Below are 21585 nucleotides of genomic sequence, written 5' to 3'. Positions count from 1 at the left end.
TCATGGAGAGTAACAGCAATCCCCCCCCCCAAAAAAAAAGGGAAAAACAAAAATCTCTCTAAGAAAGAAAAGTCATTCTGAATGCTGACATGACATACATGTAGTGTTTGAAGAGAATACATTGTAATGTACTTGTACATTGTATGTACCATAGTACGTTCATTGGTTCACCCAAGGAGGTTTCTGTAACCTCCTTAGCTCACCATGGCTCAGAGCAACATTTCTTGGGATGGAGGAATATCATTGCATTCAATTCTTCACTTGGTACGGATGTAGATTTGTTATTTTCAGATGGAATTGAGACTCCCTATTATTATCTTTTCTTATCAGTATTACAATACATGTATTTAGGCCATTCAGTTGAAAAAAAAAAAAAACATTTTCTATGAGCATTCATTATTTCACCCTCCAATGTTATTACATAGATGCCTGTACATACAAAAAGTGTTATACTGTATATCACCAAAATTTTTCATTTGGACAATACTTTATACTAGATTGCTTCTTTGAAGCAGTATAGGGGCGAAGTTATGATGTCTCATGGAAGCAAATACAAATCTTATTGTGTTGCAGGGTAATGCACACTATGTGAACATGTTACACTATAAGACATGTACTGTATGAGGACTTGTTCAAGAATCACATTGTGTTTATCCAATGACACCTGATAAGGTTTGATTTTCACAGTTAAAAACATTAATTTGCAGGGCAGTACAATACAAAATACTAGACATTGTAAACCAGGTACTCATTACTGTACACAGGTGTTTGTCCTAGCAAATACCGGTATAGTGTAGGCCTAATGTAGAAAAAGCAGGCACTGCTTTGCTAATGGGGTAACTACAGTGTCTGTCAAGCTGTGTGCTGAACAGTTTATCCAGAGCGCTTGCTTATTGAACACTGTGGATGACACACCATGTGTCATACATGGCCATGTAGTCAAACACAGGACATGAAAATGTTTAACTTTGTGTACCAGGTATTACTTGCGTGTGTATGTGTGCATGTGTGCCTCTGCAGACATGTAGCTGAGCACAAGGCATCTGACTTCATCACCTTGTTAATTTTTAACGTACAGTTGTACAGTGTACATTTACAATGTGCAAACACCTCAAACATGATCATATTATGTACATGTACCAAATCCACCAGATAATGAATGCCCTGTTCTATGGACCCCTAAAAATGTGTTTGACAACAGGCTACCAGACTGGTTGGTAGTCCTCTCAAGGATAAAGATTCTGTGGTATGGCGGAAAATGCTGCCAGAGAGAACATCAAGTTTAATTTCTTACATGTATTTCATGATCTGCAAATGATTTATACTGGTACTGTCGCTGCTGTGATGAAGAACATTCGAAAGAGGTTCTTACTGTGTAACAGTTTCTCAGAGCTACCTGTGATGAACAGTATCCAAAATGGCTACTTGCCCACACCTGGGTACCCCAGAAATCACATCTTATATGTACAAGTGAAAAATAGGACATCTTTTCTATAAAGACAGCCAGCAGTCACTACACATGTACAGCATCATGTATATTCAGCTATAGTGGTAGTGGACTGTGCTTCGTGAGGTCTTTGTGAGATGAATTGTGAAATGAAGTATGATGACAGAGTAAAAAACTTTTTTATAGACCATATCGTCGCTGGGGTGACAAGACCTCGTATCTCAAAAATGTCAAAAAAATTTTTTTTAGCTTAATGGTCAAATAATGGGTCAAGTGATGTCTTGGCCAAATCCTAACTGTCTTACTCCAAAAATGAAGCCACCATGACATGTCAAAGAGAAGGCTTTCCCATTCACTATAGTGCTTTGGCCGCCATGTTTTTTCGCTCTCCTGAACATTTGACAATTTTGAGATACGAGGTTTTGTCACCCCAGCGACGATATAATACATTAATTCACAAAGATACAGTGTACACTCTGTAGTTTTTTTTTTTATATTCAATTTAAATCAAATCGATGATTTAATTTTACTTCATGGACTACAAAGTAGGGTACACTTGTGCCATACACATTTGAGCATGTCAATACACATTACCTGGTGCTGGGTGTCTGTTGGTGTAAGCCATGATGTAAAGAAGTCATGTGTATTTGCCAGCATGCACTCAAAATTTGAATAATCCATGAACAATTAAATATTTAAACTACCTTTGTGAATGTTGGCCATAGTGTTTCTATGTCATTTGTACCGTGGAGTAAGGACATTACATTGACCATTTAGTTTCTCACCAACTGCTGTGTGAGGACAGTGTATGGATACAAAGTGTGTACATCACAATAAAAAAGTATTTGTAGGGCAATATAAATATGATATGGACTGGCCTTGTGGGGGATACTCCATTTATTGCCTGAACTAGAAATGTATTTTCCTTGTCTCCTGACTCGGGCAGTATGATTCTAGTGAGGGCAAGTGATGCTGTATACCCGGAGATTAGCCAGTCCATTGATATCATTATTATAGATTTAAACAAAATCAGACATCTTTTTAGAGTCAACTTGAAAATATCAGCAGTTAATGTAATCACATCTTTTCACTCGCATTCCAAAGAGGGGAAAACGAATAGAGCGCAGGGCAAGTTGTTATGCACGGTACTGCTAGCCATCTCTTGCTTAGTGCACAAAGGCTTGGCAAGTGCGAGTACATTGTAACTCTTCATTGATACTGTACAAGTGCGCGATAGAATGTTTAAAGCATCTATCCAATTTAATGCCCGCTATTTAACAAGCAGTTTGCCATTGACTTTTCTGAGCAGGCAATAACAAAATTATTGACCGGTCAATAATGATGACGGTCAAAACTTGGGCCATAAAGTATTATTGAATTGCCATGCTCAGATGTCTGATCAGTACGGATAAAATAATGAATTACATGTACAAATGTATGGTGTACATATTCATGTAGTACACTGTACTTACAGCTGCTCTATCATGCCATATAATGTAATTTGAAGGGCTTGAGTATGAAATGAATGAAGACTGTATAACAGCACTTGAACCTACAATGTAGTGTGCACACTAGACTTCCAACCTACCAACTTGTGTACATATACAGCTGTAATGTGCGAAATCGCTTTTCTTCGACCTTGACAAAATGATGTCACAACCCCCCCCCCCCCCATACCAGCTGAAATTCAGAGCTTGCCACCAGCCGTCATTGCTTGCTGTGTTGAAACTAATCACAGCTGTGTTAAATCCATTGAGTATCGGTTACATTGCACTTGAAGCGTGAAGTGAAGGAAGATATGTCACACTCTCAGGCAGAGTTTGGGGCTTCACTGTACAAGTTGTAATATCCGTTGTTCACATTAATTGCACTTTTTCTTGTACAATTTGCCCATGTACCCACATACAGGTACTGTACAAGGTACACCTTGTAATGTTTTTCTATACATTGATCTGTACATATACCATATACTTGTGCAGCCCCACATGTACAATTGTACATTGTACACTGGGCACATATGGGGGTAGTGCTTTTTGTACCCGTATATTTTGTGTGTTAATACTGAATTTATGACTCAAAACACTTCAAGAATGGCAATTATAATTTTTGTGATATTGATGAGCTGTGTATAGATCAGTTACTTGCTGTATCAGTGGCACTGAATCTGTCAACATTTGTATGCATAGGGTGTCTTTTTTCTCGTGAAATGACATACGTTGTAGGCCTACATTTAAAAATTGGATACTGTGCGTATCTCATCAGTACAAAATGCTTATAAGATTAACATACTTGCAGCCCCAGCACCATTCTAAGGATCCAGCTTTTAGATGGGTTGTTTTAATGTGTCTGCATAAATGTTTTCAATCCCTATTTTATCATCAGTATCAAGTGACCAAAATCATATCCCATTATTATAGTCACATTTCATTATTTCCTTGAAAATGGAACAGAGCCATGATTGAATTGTTGAGAAAAAAAAAATAGATGAGAATACACTGATTACAAGTGTATATAAATCATAAATGTACAGTAGATGTACACGTACACTGTAGTACTGTAAAAGTGGATTTTTTCGCGCGACTAATTTTTCGTACTTGGCCAGATAAGAAGAGTTTCGTGTGTTTTTTTAATTCCGCGGAATCAAGACAGCAGCTACAGGAACATAATGGCACGCAAAAATATTTGCGTGCTTTTACATGTATTTTCGCGCTAGCTTCTGGTTGCGCGATATGCGCGAAAATTTCCACTTTTACAGTAATGGGACTCTGCCTCTGTGAAATGATAAAATGTGTCGATGAATAACAGTATGAAAATTGTACAAAAGAAACCAATGCAACCATGAACATGGATATAATGCATTGCATATTGTGTATATCATATTCAATAAACAATTTACTACATTCATAGGGCCATACATAATGTATACAGTACATGCAGTATACCAGGTATACAGTCAAATTGTACATGTAGGCCTACACTGTACATCCAACTGTACAATAATGTGTGTGTGTGCACGTTTTTGTTTTTTTCTGCATTAGTCATGTTTTCATGTATCATGTAGTGCAATCTCATTGAATTTTTAGTAGAAACCAAGAGTCCCCCAAATTAGCACATACATAAATCAAATCTAATAATAACTCAAATCAGTGCTAACGTAGAACCTGTAATAGTGGAAACAAGTTAAAGTGCTCTGTAAATATCCCATACTTTTGGCATCATGTATGGGAAGAGAGGAATTGGTTTTATATCATGGTAATGCTGATTGTCTTTTGAAACAAAGTGATAGTCAATTCTAATGCAGTGTGGTCTTTGTATTGCAGAAGGAGACCAACTCATTTACACGCAAAACACACACACAGTCCAGACACACACACACACACACATTCACTCCTCCTCTGAAAAACATCGATTGCCTTCATTCCTACAGTGCAACAGGCTTGCTGTTTCAAATATATACTGTTCATTGAATATTTGCCCAATAACTTTTAGATTGAATTAATAATACAGTACTTACAAACATTTAACCCCGAGAAAATTAGGTGCCTCAAGGGGTATAAACTACAGTGCACAAGCAATTCCAGAGTGACTGTTTTTAGATGTTTTGAAGAGTTAAATTGACCAATATGAAAGTAATTTTCTCCCTTCCTCCCTTGTGTCTTTCCACATCAGCGATGTCGGCGTGCCGATCAACATCCTGAGGAAGAGAGAGATGAAGTGGCTGGACATGATTGATGATTGGGAGAAGTGGATGACCAAAAAACCAAAGAAGGTAAGAATTGGGGATTTCCCCAACCTGAAAGAGACTAATCTTTCTATTCTGTAAATCGGTCGTTAACCAAGGTACTGTAATCGGTTTTAGCACAGATATCCTGCCTAGCCAATGCATACACATGATACAGCTGTAAGAGCAAAGTGTCAACCCTTTACATTGCATAAACATTACCTGGTAGTCAGAAATTTAAAAAAGAAAAAAAGAAAAAAGAGAGAAGAATCAACATACATGTAAAGCTATGTGGTGTAACCTGGGAGTCGCTATGGAAATTCTTAAGTAGTAAATGTATCATTTACATCTCTGAAGTAATTGAAATCTAATGTTTCATGCACTTAATCACAAGTACACTGTATTGCATTTCAAGTAGTGTCTTTAATTTTGTATCTTAGATCGTATTCAATGATACGATGCATGATGCAACACAACCTGTTGTAAAGCTTTTGTTTTGATGAAATCAGCACACAGCTGACATGTCAATATCAGATGGCATGCAATATTACTGAATGCTCTATGTGGTGGCTGGGTATTTTTCTCTCCTCTGCAAAACAACAAAATGATTTGATTTGATGAATCCTCCGTTTCCAGCTCCAGAAGCGACACAGCATGGTTGCATCAAATTGATTCAGCTGGTATTGGACTAGATTTCAATAATGGGGGCAAATCTGGGTTCTTTTATGGATGGCGTCAGATGAGGAAGACATTTGTACCTTGATCATTCCTGTGCCATAGGAACAGTATGGGGCCTATCAATCTGAATTCTGCTGATTCTGCGTGTAAATACTCAGCCGGTACATTAGCAAGTGTAGTTTGTTTCCATGATCACCTGCAGGGCCTGTAAAGCATGCACACTGGTTGATTTTTAAAAAGAAACAGCAGAATTACCATGGCAACCACAGATGTCTTTAAATCAAAATGAGTGTATTTTTTTGTTTCCTATTATTGTTTTTTTTTCCAAAATTCAAATATTAAAAGGGAAAAATTTATGTTAGTTTAACTTTCTGAGCTTGAGGTCTTTCATCTGTCTTTTTCCTTTGTATATATATTGTGTGTGTGTCATCAGGTCAGAGAACGATGCCGGAAAGGTATCCCATCTTCCCTCAGGGGAAGGGCATGGCAATTCCTCTGTGGCAGCAAGAAGTTGGTAGAGGTGAACAAGGACAGATTCGCGGTAAGTTCCCCCACCCAACCCCTGCACACATAATGCACTCTTAACCTTAGTTTATCTCCACACCTGTTTCAGTCGCCCTCAAGATATGGGCATCAATTTTCAGTCAGTCAGATTCTCTCAGCATCCACCTAGCGTGGACATATTATGCATATATATCCCAATTTGACAAAAGTTGATCTCGATAACCAGGAGGCTTGACACAACATGGCAACAAGTTATGCATCTGAAATGGTTTGCATGATATATGAGGATGCATTCGCTAGGAGTAGTATAAAGTAGCACCCCTTTCACACTAGGGAGATTTTCACTGAGTGCCCTGCATGAATATTCAAGCATGAAAGGAAACTTGGTTGAAACACAGGTGAAAGTACAGTAGCCATCCAATTTTGGCTGATTTTACCCTCCAACTGTTGAAACAGTGAAATTGTAGTTGTTGTTTACCAATCAAAGGTGTGGCTAGGTGAAACATCTGGCAAAATACCTATTGATTGTTGGAGGGTGTGTTTTGTTTCTGGTCATACGCACTTTTCGTGCTTGTCAGTACATGCACATTTTGAAATTTCATTGATCCACATGTACATTGTACTTGTAGTATGTACGCTGTATGTACAGACTACAAAATGTGTAAGGTGTATGTGTTTTAAATTTTTCTGCATTCACTCACAACCATAACTGGTTTGTGGAGTAAGAAGGAGAAGAAGAAGAAGAAGGGGCAAAGAAGAGGAAACATTGTTCCTGCAGTTCCACAGTGAGCAAAGGCTAACACAGAGCTCAGTGATACTTTGGCCGACTTGGCTGGATACGATACGACAGCATTCCACGAAAGCTCCAGTATCATAAAGTAGTCCAAACCTAAAACTTATATACCCAATAAACTCTAGTGCATCAAAACCAAATATCTGAAACTAAGATGGCACAGTTAAACAAGCGGGAAAAGAAAAAGACCTTGTCTGCTAAGGACCTGTGTTTATCCTCATTTGGGAATGTAGGGCTGTCAGTGAGCCAAGTAATGTGGTTTTATCAATGGCAGGATTCTCATGCAGTGTTAGATACAAATTCATTGGAACATTCTTCAATATGAAAAGAATTGTCACCAGTGAAGCACCATTTATAATTCAACTGTGAGTTCAGAAGTTTTCACCTGTGAATAAATGGTGAATTTAGAAGTTTTCGCCTGCAAACCACCGTTTCATTCAGTGCCACATTCGGTTGTTTTCACTTGCGAACCTTTATTTAGTTTAATGGTGAATTCAACAGTTTTTTAGATGTGAACCACCATTTAATTCAATGGTGCATTCAGTGGTAGTTCACCATTGAATGCAGTGTGAAAGGAAGATACTCCTTGGAGAAACAATAGCTCCATGGATTTGAATACATTTAGTGTGAAATGGACCTATTTCAGGCCGTGTCATGGCATTAGAGAGCAATAAACTGAGCTCGTAGACAAATGCTGAAATCAGTGTCTTGTAGCTAAGGGCCACCTGCTGTGTGAACCACATTGTACTGTAGAGTGGCCCTATGAATAGACAGTTTTGACTCTGCCAGGAAATGTCATTCTACACTCGTGTGTGGAATGATGGTAATCAGCATTGGTACCAGTATGTACCAGTATGTATTCAAAATGCTGTCTTGAATAAAGGTACTGAGACTTTTTTTAACATTATGTAGATCATAAATGATGGTTAATGGGTATTTTATGCCTGTGGGGAAAAAAAAAATATCATACATGTATACATGCATTTTTATTTTGTGACAAAGACCAACTAGAAATGGAGCCTTAGCCCTGTGTAAGGCAGTTCTGGCATGATTCATGTGCATGGTTAAATTCATAGCAATCTCATTCACTGCCAATGGGGAGTTATGATGTGAGAAGTTCAAGGACAAGACCAGACTAATGTCAGCCTGATAATGGAGAGTATGCGGTCATTAGTGGTGATGACTCGTCCATAACCTCAGGCTCTTTGTGAGGCGAGATTTATTTCTTTATCTCTACCACCATGCCATGCCTATAATGCATGGAAGAGTGTTTCTTTTATAGCCCTAGTACTATGGCTAGCTTACAGCTTACATTGCTTTTATGGGTTTACTTTTACTTTCACGTGTCTTGGCTCCTCACGATATTTGCGACAGTTTCGTGCATGCAAAAAGTTCTTGTTTCACAGTACCTGGTAATTGATATTTAGGGGCAAGACCCACTGGTAGAGCAGTGCCAACACTGAAGATGCTGGCATGGATAGATAAGAGTGTATGTATTGTATTACCTCCGCCAAGGAGGTTATGTTTTTGTTGGTTTGCCTGTTTGCAAAATAACTCAAAAAGTTGTGAACGGATTTAGATGAAACTTGCAGGAAAAGTTGATAATGTCACAAGGAACAAATGATTGAATTTTGATAGTGATGCAGGAATTTTTAATGAATTTTTGAAGGAGTTTTTGTCTCTTGGCAAATAGGGTCAGTGAACTCTGAAGTTCAGGCTGCGCTTATTTCAAGGTTTGCATACGCGCAATAAAGTGCTTGCTCTGCTTGAGGCACCATGCAGCACGCAGGAAGCTGATGTGTTACTAGGGGCGCGTTCATGCGAATTTCGTAGCCAGAATCACAAACATGAATCATGATTCAAAACGGCATTTCAAATCACGGTCTCCGCGGAAGAGCGTTCGTTCGGGCTTGCACAACGCTGATTCTGGCTCAGCTCATCCTTTGCCATTGCGCAGCGCATTGCGCAGTTTGACCTTGTCTCTGCAACTCGAGCCTGACCTCCTGTTAAAATCCTTCTGCCAACTGATCAGTCAGTTTATTGTAGGCCTTAACGTTTTTATTTCGGTGAATACAGTACCTTCCAATAAGCTGTGGCATTCAGGCTCTGTCCACAGATCGAGGAATAATCTTAATCCTTTGTCTCTCCAATTGTTTCCCTTGGTAGACACAGCTGCAGCCATTATATTATCAACTCAATCGGAGAGTAATTACATGTATTATTATGATAAACAGCTAGATACTATCATAGAATTGGTGTATGGTGTTGATGCAAACTAGTGCAGATATGGTACCGAAACACACGATTCATAAGACGTACACAAGCACGTGAACAGAACCAGAAGCTGTGGGATACCCCATGAGACACGCATGCGCACAACGCACAATGACGTCCAGAATCATGATTGAAATCACGGTTGCGTTCATGCGGTTTCTGCGATTGTGATTCTGGCAGAATCATGATTCAAAACGCCCTTTTTTTCTGAGTTTCAGATCGGCGTTTTGAAACGCATTTAAATGGAAAAATCGCATGAAAACGCGTTTAGAAAAGCAATTCTAGTTTTGCATGAACGCAGCCTAGATAGCACAGGCTTCTTTATCATTAGTGGGATTCACAGGTATGCAAATCTCGAGATGTGGATCACAATCGTTATCTCGCTATTTTGTATTATGTGTGAATGCAGCTGTAGGGAAATTGGGCAATTTTCAACATGTGTGTATGGGTGGAAATGAGCTGCTTGGCAGAGGTCTGTGCTCTCTGAGTGTTTTTCTAGTCATTATCATTTCAAAATTTTTTGTTTGATATGTGGGATGTCAGATGAAGAGTGTGTACACATGGCAGTCTCTTGTTATTACTCTGGCTCAGGGAGAGTTGATTGGGTAAACTCTAATTAGGATGGAGGATGTTTTCCTTCATCTTGGAAAAAAACCTGCTGGGGAGTGTGTCACTGGTGTAGCCTTGAGGGACGTGTTCTGCAGGTCTTAACGAGCCTGAGCGAGAGAGAGGGAGAGAGGGATGGATTAATGAGAGACAGACAAACATCCAAGAGACAGACGGGTCGACTGCTGCAGGTATCTGAATCGACAGAGAGAGAGAGAGAGACTTTTAACCGGAAGAAGAGAAATGATTTATCATGTAGACAGGTATTCAAAGTGTGTTGATAAATGCACAGAGACAGAAAGGAAGATTAAAACAAACATTGGCAAAGAGAAAGAAGGTGGGAGATGATAGTAGATATGAAAGGGAAACAGAAACAAAGAGATTTGAGAGCGTATTGGAGAGGTGTGAGGAAGCAGATCTACCGATGAAGATCGATAACTACGATGTATCTGAGTCATGAGTAGGCATAAGAACTTGTAAAAGCGGTTATTTTCACATGAACAAATATTTTCGCAAGTGAGGAGTTCACAGACATTTTTGTGAGATGTTGTTTTCATAATTTGACACGGAGGCTGTCGTAAGTGCACTTCTTCCTGCCCATTTACTCCGAAACTTTACGTGATCAAGATCAGGTGGCAATATTTTAATGTTTTGTTCAATTTATGGTGCAACGATGATTTGCAAAATTTGTGAAAATTAAACCCTCACAGAAAGTAAGAGCTTTTTCAGTAGTGTGCATGTGGCATGGTTTGAAGATTAACTGCATGGAATAACTTTTCATGTACATACTGTGTATAGAACAAAGGAGCTTTCAAGACAGCTTCTCGGTTGATTGTGAGAGAAGAAAATAGGATTTTTTTTTTTTTAGCCTCTAGTCTATAGGCTTATCATTGTCTAAGAATATTGTATAAACATAGTCCCTGTTTCAAAAATTAAAAGGTGAAATATGACATGGCAGTGTCCTATTATGCATCATCAGGTAAAACTCATGTTCTTGTATACAAGTTGTTCATTTGCTAGGTATGGGTGAATATTAAAGTGATAGTATAAAAGTAATCTAGCTGTCTAGTAATAAACAGAATATTTTAAAAAAATCACACTGAAATATGAGAGAACTCACATTATGCAGCATTGTATTGATTTATAATAGTTTGCCTCAAATATGGACAATATGGGATCTTCAACATACTTTGTAGACTAGTGTTTGCATGTTGTACAGCATGCAGCCATTGCATTTCAATGACTTGTTCTTGTGGAATGCTGACTTATATCATGCTCTGTGTTTTGTAAGTGGTGGGAGCATTGGAAATGGGGATTCAAACAGATTTTTTTCCCTCCTCTTGTGTAATCAAGGATTTCCTTTGAATATGATAAGCTGTGTTACCTCATTTTCCTGTATGCTATAATGTATTGTGTGTGTGTGTGTCTGTGTGTGAGTGATTGTATTATGTGTGTGTGTGTATTTTGTGTATGTGATTGTACTTAATTTTTGTGTTACATGTCTGTGTATGTAATGTGTGTGTAGATGACTTTATTTTGTCGATGTGCCACGTGTGTTTTGTGTGTGGGCTTGTATGTATTTGATTATACTCTTCGAGTATGTACAGTATACATGTGTAAATGATTTATATTTGTGTGTGTGTGTGTGTGTGTGTGTGTGTGTGTGTGTGTGTGTGTGTGTGTGATTGTCTCTGAATGTGTGCACGTAAAGCTGTATAAATGTTTCATCACTGATGGCTTTATTTTGGTTTGAAATGGGATTGTGGAGGTAGTAGTTTTAGTAATGCATCCCTGTTAGTAATACTTCCTTCCTTGTCTCTCCCCCCCCCCCCCCACCCCCTTGTCCATTCCTTCCTGTCAGTACTTCTGTCATGACGCAAATCCTGCCGGACAAATGACCCCCCCCCCAAAAAAAAAAAAAAAAGAAAAAAAAAAAAAGAAAAATGGGATAAATATATATAAGGTGTTATAAATTTGTGAAGCTTATTGACAAAACACAAGGAGGAACAAAAATAGATTGTAAACAAATAAAAGTTTTTTTGTATGTTAATTTATTTATTATATATTCTTGAAATAGGGTAGTCTCTTCATCACATAAAAACTGCTTTACAAAAACAATTAAAATGCAGTTTACAATTTATAGAACAATTTGTTTTTAAAATTGAAATATTACAATCCACAACAATACAATACAAAAGCAAGGATGGGTTATAATAGTAGAAAAAAGTATAGAATTGAATATGTAGCATTGCATTGAAAAAAAAATACTTGTGAAGAAGCTGAACTTCGATTAATATGACAGGATGTTTTGTGGAATACACTTGCTAGAGTGCTGTTAAACAAACATGCAGCTATTTGCCAGAATGCAAAATCACGGAAAAGGAAGAGATATGAATTGTATCTCTTCCCTTTCCGTGGTTTTACATTATGGCAAAGTCGACCGACATGAGGGGAAATACTTGAATCTTATACATTATACAGAGCTGCCAAGTCTTCCGGCTTCTGGAGACGGCGTCGTTAATGTGATGGTATAGTTTTGGTTGAGAATGGGATTCAGGTTTTAACTTTTAGCGAGTTAATGAGAAACTACTTATAATTCTATGAGGTATTGCAAGTTTGTTTGATGAAAATCGTTTATAAAATGGCTGACAATATCCAAAAACCAAACCAAACAGTGTGGTCCTAATAAAAGGTAGGTCCCAACTTTTATTAGGACCACATTGTTTTTTGTTTTTTTATTCCTTGGCCATTTCAAAACCAATTTTCATCAAATCAACTTTTATTTCCTCTTAGAATTGTATGCTCTGTAATATTTCATTTTGTACATGTGTAGTTCCTCATTATCTCGCAAAAAGTTAACGTCTGAATCCCCATCTCAACCAAAACTACTGTAAAATGAATGTTCGCGTGCATTTTAATTTCACGAATTTTGCGAGCGCCAAGATTTGCGAAATTAAAATGCACACGAGGCTTCTTGTCTACACTATATGCATTGAATGCCAGTTGCAGTTTGCAAAAATTTCATGCCACAAAAAAGGCCGTTGGCTCTAATTCGTGAAGATTTCATGCCTCGAATATATAATGTTTTACAGTATACCATCCATTGCTTTAAAACATCAATACCTCTTCATGTCTGTACAAGAGAAAACGGAAATCATCCTGATTCGAGAATTATTTTTGCCAATTGAAGATACATGTACTGTATCTTCCCTGTTGTATTTGTGGAATATCTTTGATGTGGATGATGTGTGAATGTTGACAGTCCTGCCTCATACAGTGGTTCAATACCAGTGCTATTCACATGTCTGTATGTGATTCCCTTTATTCCATACAGCTGAATCCTGTCATACCAAGTTGTGTGTTGTGTCATGTTTGACATTTACAATATTTCATGTCCTTCCTGCAGTGCATACATGTATGTATGCATCTTATGAGGATAATTGAGTGGTTACATTTATGATTGCATTTGCTCCTTTAATCATTGGTGTTTTTTGTTTCTTTTGTGTGTGTGTGTGTGTGTGTGTGTGTGTGCGTGTGTGTGCGTGTGTGTGCAAGATTGTGTTGACAACTTATAGTCATCTTTGCAGAAGAAAAGCAATTTCAGAAATTTCTCAGAATTCATCTTTCACAAGAAAACCACAATCAAGGTTGTGCATTGTATGAATAGTTTTACTTTTGGTTCTGAGGTATAATCATGAAGCTACAGTAGCTCCATGGTATGATAGTCTGTAATGTATTGATCTATTCATTTCAAGGATGTTTCTTTTCCTACGTATGTACAGCCAAGTAATGAACCGTTTTGTTCACCTGCTCCTTCCAGCGAAGTTTCTTTAGTAGGCAGTAATTCACTTAGCATTTATCAATTCTTGCAAGGTAGGGCAAGCCTCCAGCAAGCTGTAGCAGTTGTTGTGGCACTCTTTTTTTTTTTTTTTTTATCTAGCGCGCATAGAATTTGAATACATTTCAGAAACAGTCTATTGCAGAGGTGGAGCTGTAGTTTCACCCTGTATCTCAATAAAGATACATCACTGTTTGAACATTGATGTTGATATAAGATACGTGATATGATATTTGTTCCATCATGTTTTACAATGTTGGCAAAATAATGCCTCTGCTACATCTTATATGTCATTTAAATGTTGATTATGTAATTGTATTTTTTTTTAAAGCATGTGGACAAAACAAATATCCATGATATGGACAATAAATGAAATGAATGAAAATGAAATGAAATGAAAATGTGATATTATTATAATATGATGATATCACTAAAAAAAGTAAAGAGCTCAGTCATTGGAAAAGAACACTCGCACGATTGATGCTTTTTTGACAATGAGTGCATGGAGAATACAAAAATCTGTGAATTGCACCATGGACGCGCCGTTCTTGTCCGCGTGACAACGTTGATAATGATTGGAGAATGCATATATCGCGGCTCTGTGGTGATGGATAACTCTTATGAGCATCAGTACAGCGGTATCAATCATATAGGGCCGAATAAGGTCACACGGGATGTGGTTCCTTTTGATCGGTACCACAGCTGGGCCAGTCGTCCCCTGGCCTCCACAAATATTGACAGTGGGGAATGCCTGGTTGAGAGGAAAGTTTGCCGATATTGGGGGGAGGAAAACTTGATTAAACGCAAACAGCCATGTTGGGTTGGTGCAAATGATTGCATATAGTATACACGTTGGAGCAAAGTGGAATTGAAGGAACATATTCTGATGATTGGAATAATACAACAGGGCAAGAAGGGACATTGGATGTACAATTGTACAGAGCTGTGTAGACACAGTGATATGAGGACAGATAGAAATATACATAGATATAAAGGTAATGAATAAATAGCAAGATAGATCAATAGACATGTTACAGGGTACTGCAGGGTTGATTCAATGAAGACTCTCATTTATGTTTTGCTTTAAAAATATGTGCCAATGAAATATCTCTAGATTTCTGTGGAGAGAAGATGACCAAGAATGTATTCATGGTGTTTACAGAATTGATTGAGTAGGTCTGTATTTGAATTCCAAGTGCGACTTTCATCTGTTAGTGCATTTGAATGAAATGCTTCGTACATTGGATGCTTATTGCTTTTAAATTATCAGGTCCACTGAATCGATAACGAAAGAGTGTCAGCTGTATGCACATCCGTACAGTTGGTCTAGACTAGGTACTGTTTATGGTATATCACCATGCATGCACAAGCGGTGGTTGCGACTGGTGCATGCAGGGGCCAGTGATAGTGCCTTGTATTGAGTGATCAATGTATCATCATGCAGCATGAACTTGGCAACATACTGCACGAAAGTTGTCTGTGTATGGAGTCGGTGGGTACTTTTTACATAGATGAAACGGCTGTTGTGATATATGAGTGGTGTATCTGTCATTCTATGGAGTGAAAAACAGCCCATGCTCAGTGGTACCCTTTAAAGTCGTAAGAAAAAGAGCCCAGAAAGATAGAAGTAGAGCAAAAAGGAATAATGTCTTTAAAAAGTTTATAGAATATTGGCTCATGTTCTATAATTTTTAGAATGTTGTGAGATGTTACTTAAATGTTACAAGGAAAAAATCTGAATGCTGGTTTATGATATCATTACAGGGCTATTACAGAGTTATTTTGAGGTTCTGCATTGCTACACCTTTATGTGTATTATGAGTTTAAAACTATCTCGCTGAGCTTGAATTACTTTTGGATGAATTGCTGCATTTGTATTGATGTCAAATTGAAGGCATTTTTCATTGAATCTCAGGTCGAAGGTTATCAGTCCCATCAGATCCCAATTCAGTCATTGCCATAGTAGAATTCATGGGCTTCATGAAGCATGTATACATGAATATGACGGATGTCGAAATGTCAATCTGATATCATGAAATGCATCATGCACAACTGCTCAAAAGATCTAGCCACAGGGCTCTGTTTCATAAAAAGATGCAATCAAACATAAAACATAAATCAAAAGATCAAACATAGGACAGTTATCAGCGAATCAAAATTGAGTATTCAGAGACTTATTACATGTGTGATTTTCTGATTTACTGTATGTTTGATCTCAGCTTTGACGCAACAGGGCCCAGGTGCGTATGTTGGTCCTTTAGTGCTGGCAAGCCAGCTTCGCACCATGTTCTCTGTTTAAAAACTACTGGTATCTAAAGAAATTTTTGTACAGCTGTATTTATCACTTATCACTGTATACTGGTGCTGATTCGCCACTTCACTTTATCTACTTTATACTAATTTTTCTGCATTTGCTGGATCCACATGTATATTTGGGATAAAGTTCCCATTAATGAATAATGTTTTTGAAACTTTTGAGCAGCAGCACTACCAGTACATTGGTATTTGACATACAAAACTGTGCATTAACACATTGTGAAATGTACATGGTGTATGTGTATGGTGTATGTGTGTGATTGTGTGTGGATTAGTCTGGTCTGTTCCATCGGTGTTAGCAGGGAGGTGGGAAGAGACTCTTCCCACCTCCCTGGTGTTAGTGTTGCTTGTGTGGAATAAGGTATGTGAGATACAGTGTTTGTGTTTACTAAGGGTATCAAATATGGCCCATGTTACCACATCGTGACTATACTATTTGCCTGTACAAAATTGATCTTTTGTCATTGTTACAAAATGTGTAGCCATGTTAACAGCATATTTTGAATGAAAATCATAATGTTATTGTGAATTTATTTAACCCCCTCAGCATTTGAGCAATTTCATTTAAATTTTGGCACATGTGACAGCTACGAAATATATTAAGTAGTTGTGCAAATTTCATTTTCCCCATATTTTTTTTTTCTTCATGTCAAACATTGTGTTGCCATGCTAACAACATTCCTTAATGAAAATCATTGTTTATTCCAATACCTTACTCGGGTTATGAGCACTTGAATTGAGATAATACATGGCACACGTGACTACATGCTGTATTAGTGAGCAGAGTGTACATTTTGTTCAATGTTGAGTGGCAAATTGCCATGGTATTCTTTTTTTTTTTTCTCCAATAGAAAACATGCAGATGATTATTACTGGTTGAGCTGTCTCCATGGGTGTTGGGTAGGGGTGTTACTCATGTTGAGAGATAGTTTTAGTTATCTATGAATTTATTATTTTTCTCTCTATCTTTCGCTCTTTCTCTCTCTCTCTCTCTCTCTCTCTCGCAGTTCTGTTTTATTATCTGTCCAAATATAATGAAGTTAAAATGAAATGTTGCAAGGGAATATAGTTTACATGGAAATTTCAAATTCATACATTGTTCACTAACTGTATGCATTTTTACACACAGTATAGGTTTTGATGTCGGTAGTCATTTAAGAGCTGACATACATATATGCAATGTATCATATTTTTTTTCTTAGTTTTTTATTTAGAAAATGACCTCTGATATCTGAATGGAAGAAGAAAGATTGGTAGGTTCACATATCTCAAATTGACACTTACAAAGAAACAGTTGTTTTGTTTTTTATGTATGCCTGTTAATGAAATTTGTATATTTTATATTGTAAACTGACTGTTTTGAGTGCACCAGGTGGGTTGGGGAGGATGGCCTGAGGGCCTAAGTCATTTAGTTGGCTCTTTCCAGACCCGGGCTGCCCAACCTGGTGCCCCCTTACCACTCCAATGTACAATTTTCTGATTTCGAAAAATGTATTTGTGATTGAAAGCCGAATAAATAATAATAATAATAATAATAACTATTGAAAGTATGTCAAGATCAACTGTCAGAAATCAATTCAGCAAGAACAGAGCTTTAAACTGGTGGATGGCTACTGTGTGAGTGCAGTCGACTGTACACGAGGAAGTGTCTTATTTCCTGCGATTGCGAGAGTTTTAGGTCTCCAGTTGTCATCCTAAAGCTTAGCAGTATGCCGAAAATAGCCGAGCTTCCGAGCTCTCCACGCTCCCACCCTGTCGACATATATGTGGCTTGCTCTTGTATTCTATCACTTTGTTGCTGTGACACCTACGCTAGTTTAAATTTGTTTGGAGTGTGCAGAGGCTGTTAGGAGCTATATTCCGGTGTGTGCAGGAGTTTCCTGTAGTCATCAAGATTGATTATTTTGATCCTCAACCTCCACGTTGCTGGAGTGAGTGTACAGTAGCCTTTGGCTGTCCTTCCCTTCTAAGTTATTTATGACATGTCTTGTCATTGTTGTTGTGCAGCTGTAGTCACATGCACAGTTGTTTTTTTCTCAATCTAGGAAAAGATTCTGCTCTTTTCCCATGATGCACTTTTCATATGTAGATATAAAGATTTATATGGGCAAATCATAAAATGTTATAAACCCTGTTTATGAGCATTTGATTTTAGTTCAACCTTATTTAAGGTGCCTACAGATACCCATACGCCCAAACTAAATCGGTATAGCTTGTTGACATTCAGGAAGAGAAATATACATAATGTTTTGAGCCGTTTATTCCACTGCCATATGAATGTGAAATTATTGAGGGAATGTCATATTAGAATGAAAACAATAAAGAATGTAATGGGAGAGAAAAGAAGATGAGAAAAAAAAAAAGAAGGGGGAACTTCTGTGAAGTTGCAGCCGATGGCCTTAAAAGCAGCATGAAACTTTCGCAAAATGCCACTGGCATTCAGTGCATTGGGTCTACAAAACCTTTAAAATGAATTTCACATAAATTGCAAATCTTGGCTGTTTACAAAATTTGCAAAAATTTCATGCATGCAAAAATGTCTGGTTTTACACTGTAATGTCTTTTGCATGTTGACCATAAACCTTTGTGTACACTCTGAAAATAAAATCTGTTCAACTGAAATAGGATGATTATAATGATTTTGAGGACAAGCCACAGTTTGTACCCACTCAGGCCCACAATTCTCAGCCAAGAAGAAGAAGAAAGAAAGAAAAAAAGAAAAAAAAAACCCTGTCCCATTGAAGCAGGAACGATTGCACTTTGGCAGAAGAGGTTCATAACTGTTCTGATCCACAGGTCTCCCTCACAGGGTTCCCTGCCTATCTCTCGCTAAAGTGGGAGTGACTGTACTTCACAGAAAAAGTTTGGGCCACTCTGACTCACTTGGGACTGAGAGGCGGTGGGTTTATTCATGTGACGGAGCCACAACCTGTATTGGAAAGAATTAGGATTCATGAATGAGGGGACGATAGTGTGTAATGGCAGCGATTAAGGAACGGTGTGTTCAGTCTAGAGACAGAAGGGCAGCAATGCTATAATCAGATATTTCCTCTAAATCCTCTAAATCATATCAAATCAAATCAGATACAGAATTGACAAGCATTAATACCCTAATTGGTGCTGCTCTCTTGAGGGCAACATTCTTCTTTATAGTTTGCACTGCACAAATGTTTGAATACCTTGTGGCTCAAGACTCAGAACTACACGGTATTGTGTCCCTCAAAATGTCAGAATACCTCTGTCTTAGTTTGTAGACTATAATTGTATTAAATAGGTGAGAATAATTCAAAGAATTGACATTGAGTGCAAGCTGCAACCGCCAAAAAAGCGGGCATTTTGAGAACAGGATAATCCCCAGAGAGATATGCCATACCTTCTTTTTTCTGCATTTATAGATGATGATGTCACAATATGCATTATTATATTCCAATGCACCTGAAAGATACATAGCCTGTGACCCAGAAGTTAAATTGCAACAGGTACTTCATTCATAGAATGGCTTGGAATGTTCAAACATACCAAGCCCTTAAAGGGGCACGTGTTCAGAGAGTGTCGTAGCTCACACATATTTTCAGCGAGTTCAGAATATTCGATTTTAAACTGTCCCATGTTGTTTTTGGTGATAAATCTGTCCAATTCCCTTGGTCTACGCCTTGTGGACTTTGGGTGAAAATTACACATTTTAGACTAGGAGAAGATTATTTGCTTCAAACCTCGTCCAATGTTCATGAGTTTGTGAAGTAATTATATGTTGCAAGTGACTGAATCTTTACTTGTGTAGTATTCATACTGTGTAATACTGAAATCTAGAATACCAACATCTTATTATTGAAAAGAATATTTCTTTCTTACCTAATTTTGTACCTGCATATTTAAAAGTAGGGGTATGAAGACGTCTTTTTTTTTTTTTTTTTTTTTTTTTAAGTTTCCAGAGTGGTATTATGACTGTACGCATACTACTTTCAATAAAGCATTTCTGCAATGTATTAAAACTCAATGCATGATTCCATCACAAAAGACTATCTTAACAACCACAGAGCTTGCTGGAGGCTTGCCTTACCTAGCTACGTGCTAAGTGAATTCCTGCCTTTATAGAATAATGCCTTTTTTTTTTTTTGTAGCACGAAACTTTCACGAATTGCCACTGATGGCATTCAGTGCATTGTAACTATAGATAAACACTTTCGCTTGCATCTTACTTGAATCGCGAATCTTGGCTCTTCATGAAATTTTTGAAAGTTTTCAGCTTGCCAAAATTTCTGGTTTTACAGTATACTGTGCTGAACCTTGCTACAATCAAGTATAATGCTTTCTTCATCATGCATGCAAGGAGCACGGTGTATCAGAAGACAATCTTTCCCCTGTATATCAGGGCTGCAACCTTTGTAAAAGTCATCACGACTCCTCCATTATTTACTTTGGCCTGTGTCTGGTGCCTTTCTACAGTGCCACCCATAAGGTCTCAACTTCCTCGTAATGCTTTACTGTCAGTCTGCATGTTGAAATGTCACAGGTATACCCCCTGTAAATCTATGTAAGGACTTTGCCCTGCATTTATAGGGGAAACAAAAGTTAACCTGACTCAAAAAAAAAAAAGTTAAAGAAAAAAAACAGAAATGGAGATAGCTTTAGAGGAAGAGATGACCCTGGATGAACCGTAATAAATATGTCAGCACAAAGTGGATTTCAGCCCAGATATAGGACTTGAGCAGCAGCGATTTTAAAATGTGAAATACAGTGACCTTTCGGTATTTTGAGGCTCTACAAAAACATAACAAAACAAAACAAAAAAATAGTAAAGAAGAACAACACAGGAAGCAAAAATAAAACAAAACAAAACAAAAACCAACAACAACAAATACATGATATAATTTTCATGTGCTATTGTGTCTTCATATAATTATGTAATCTTACAAATACATTCTACCTGCATGAAATCAAGATCTGAATAAGTATAACTTTTGACATCATGACACATCCTTGCAGTATTCTCAGTCATATGCTTTTTATAGCTTTATGAAAATACTGACTGTCTCCTCATACAGGTAGAAGTAATTTTTAAACAAACAGAAAGCTGAATCCAAGAAAGGATCGCATACAAAGCTCTCCTTTTTGTTGGATTTCAATCAACAGCTGGATTTTGTAATACATCGTACAGGTGCAGTTCATGTGTATTGTACATAGCTAATCCTGCCCCTCCTCCCCCCCCCCCCCCCCCATAAGAAAAAGAAACCCCAAAGTACAATCTCGAGCGTATTTCATGTCCTCGTATAAATTTCGTTCATCACACCTCGTTATGTCTTCCGTAACCAGTATTCTTCGTTTTTGTCACAAGTATCAATTCACATGGTTCATGGATACAGCTGAAGGATGCTGTGACCTATATACGCATGTAGGTGTGTGTGATT

The 21585-nt window shown here is 37.7% G+C and overlaps 1 protein-coding gene across 1 annotated transcript in view; it reads left to right on the top strand.

Annotated features, from left to right (window-relative positions):
- The window catches only part of LOC140226889 (uncharacterized), a 53272-nt gene that overhangs the window by 7374 nt on the left and 24313 nt on the right, over nt 1-21585 (top strand). Inside the window, exons 2-3 of the mRNA XM_072307317.1 lie at nt 5117-5216; nt 6280-6387. Coding sequence (XP_072163418.1) covers nt 5117-5216; nt 6280-6387 — 208 coding nt within the window. The remainder of the gene's footprint in view (nt 1-5116; nt 5217-6279; nt 6388-21585) is intronic.

Source organism: Diadema setosum, chromosome 4, assembly GCF_964275005.1.
Source record: "Diadema setosum chromosome 4, eeDiaSeto1, whole genome shotgun sequence".
Classification (NCBI taxonomy): Eukaryota; Metazoa; Echinodermata; class Echinoidea; order Diadematoida; family Diadematidae; genus Diadema; species Diadema setosum.
Note: the sequence above shows the minus strand (reverse complement) of the source record. Positions and strands in the feature narration are given on the sequence as shown.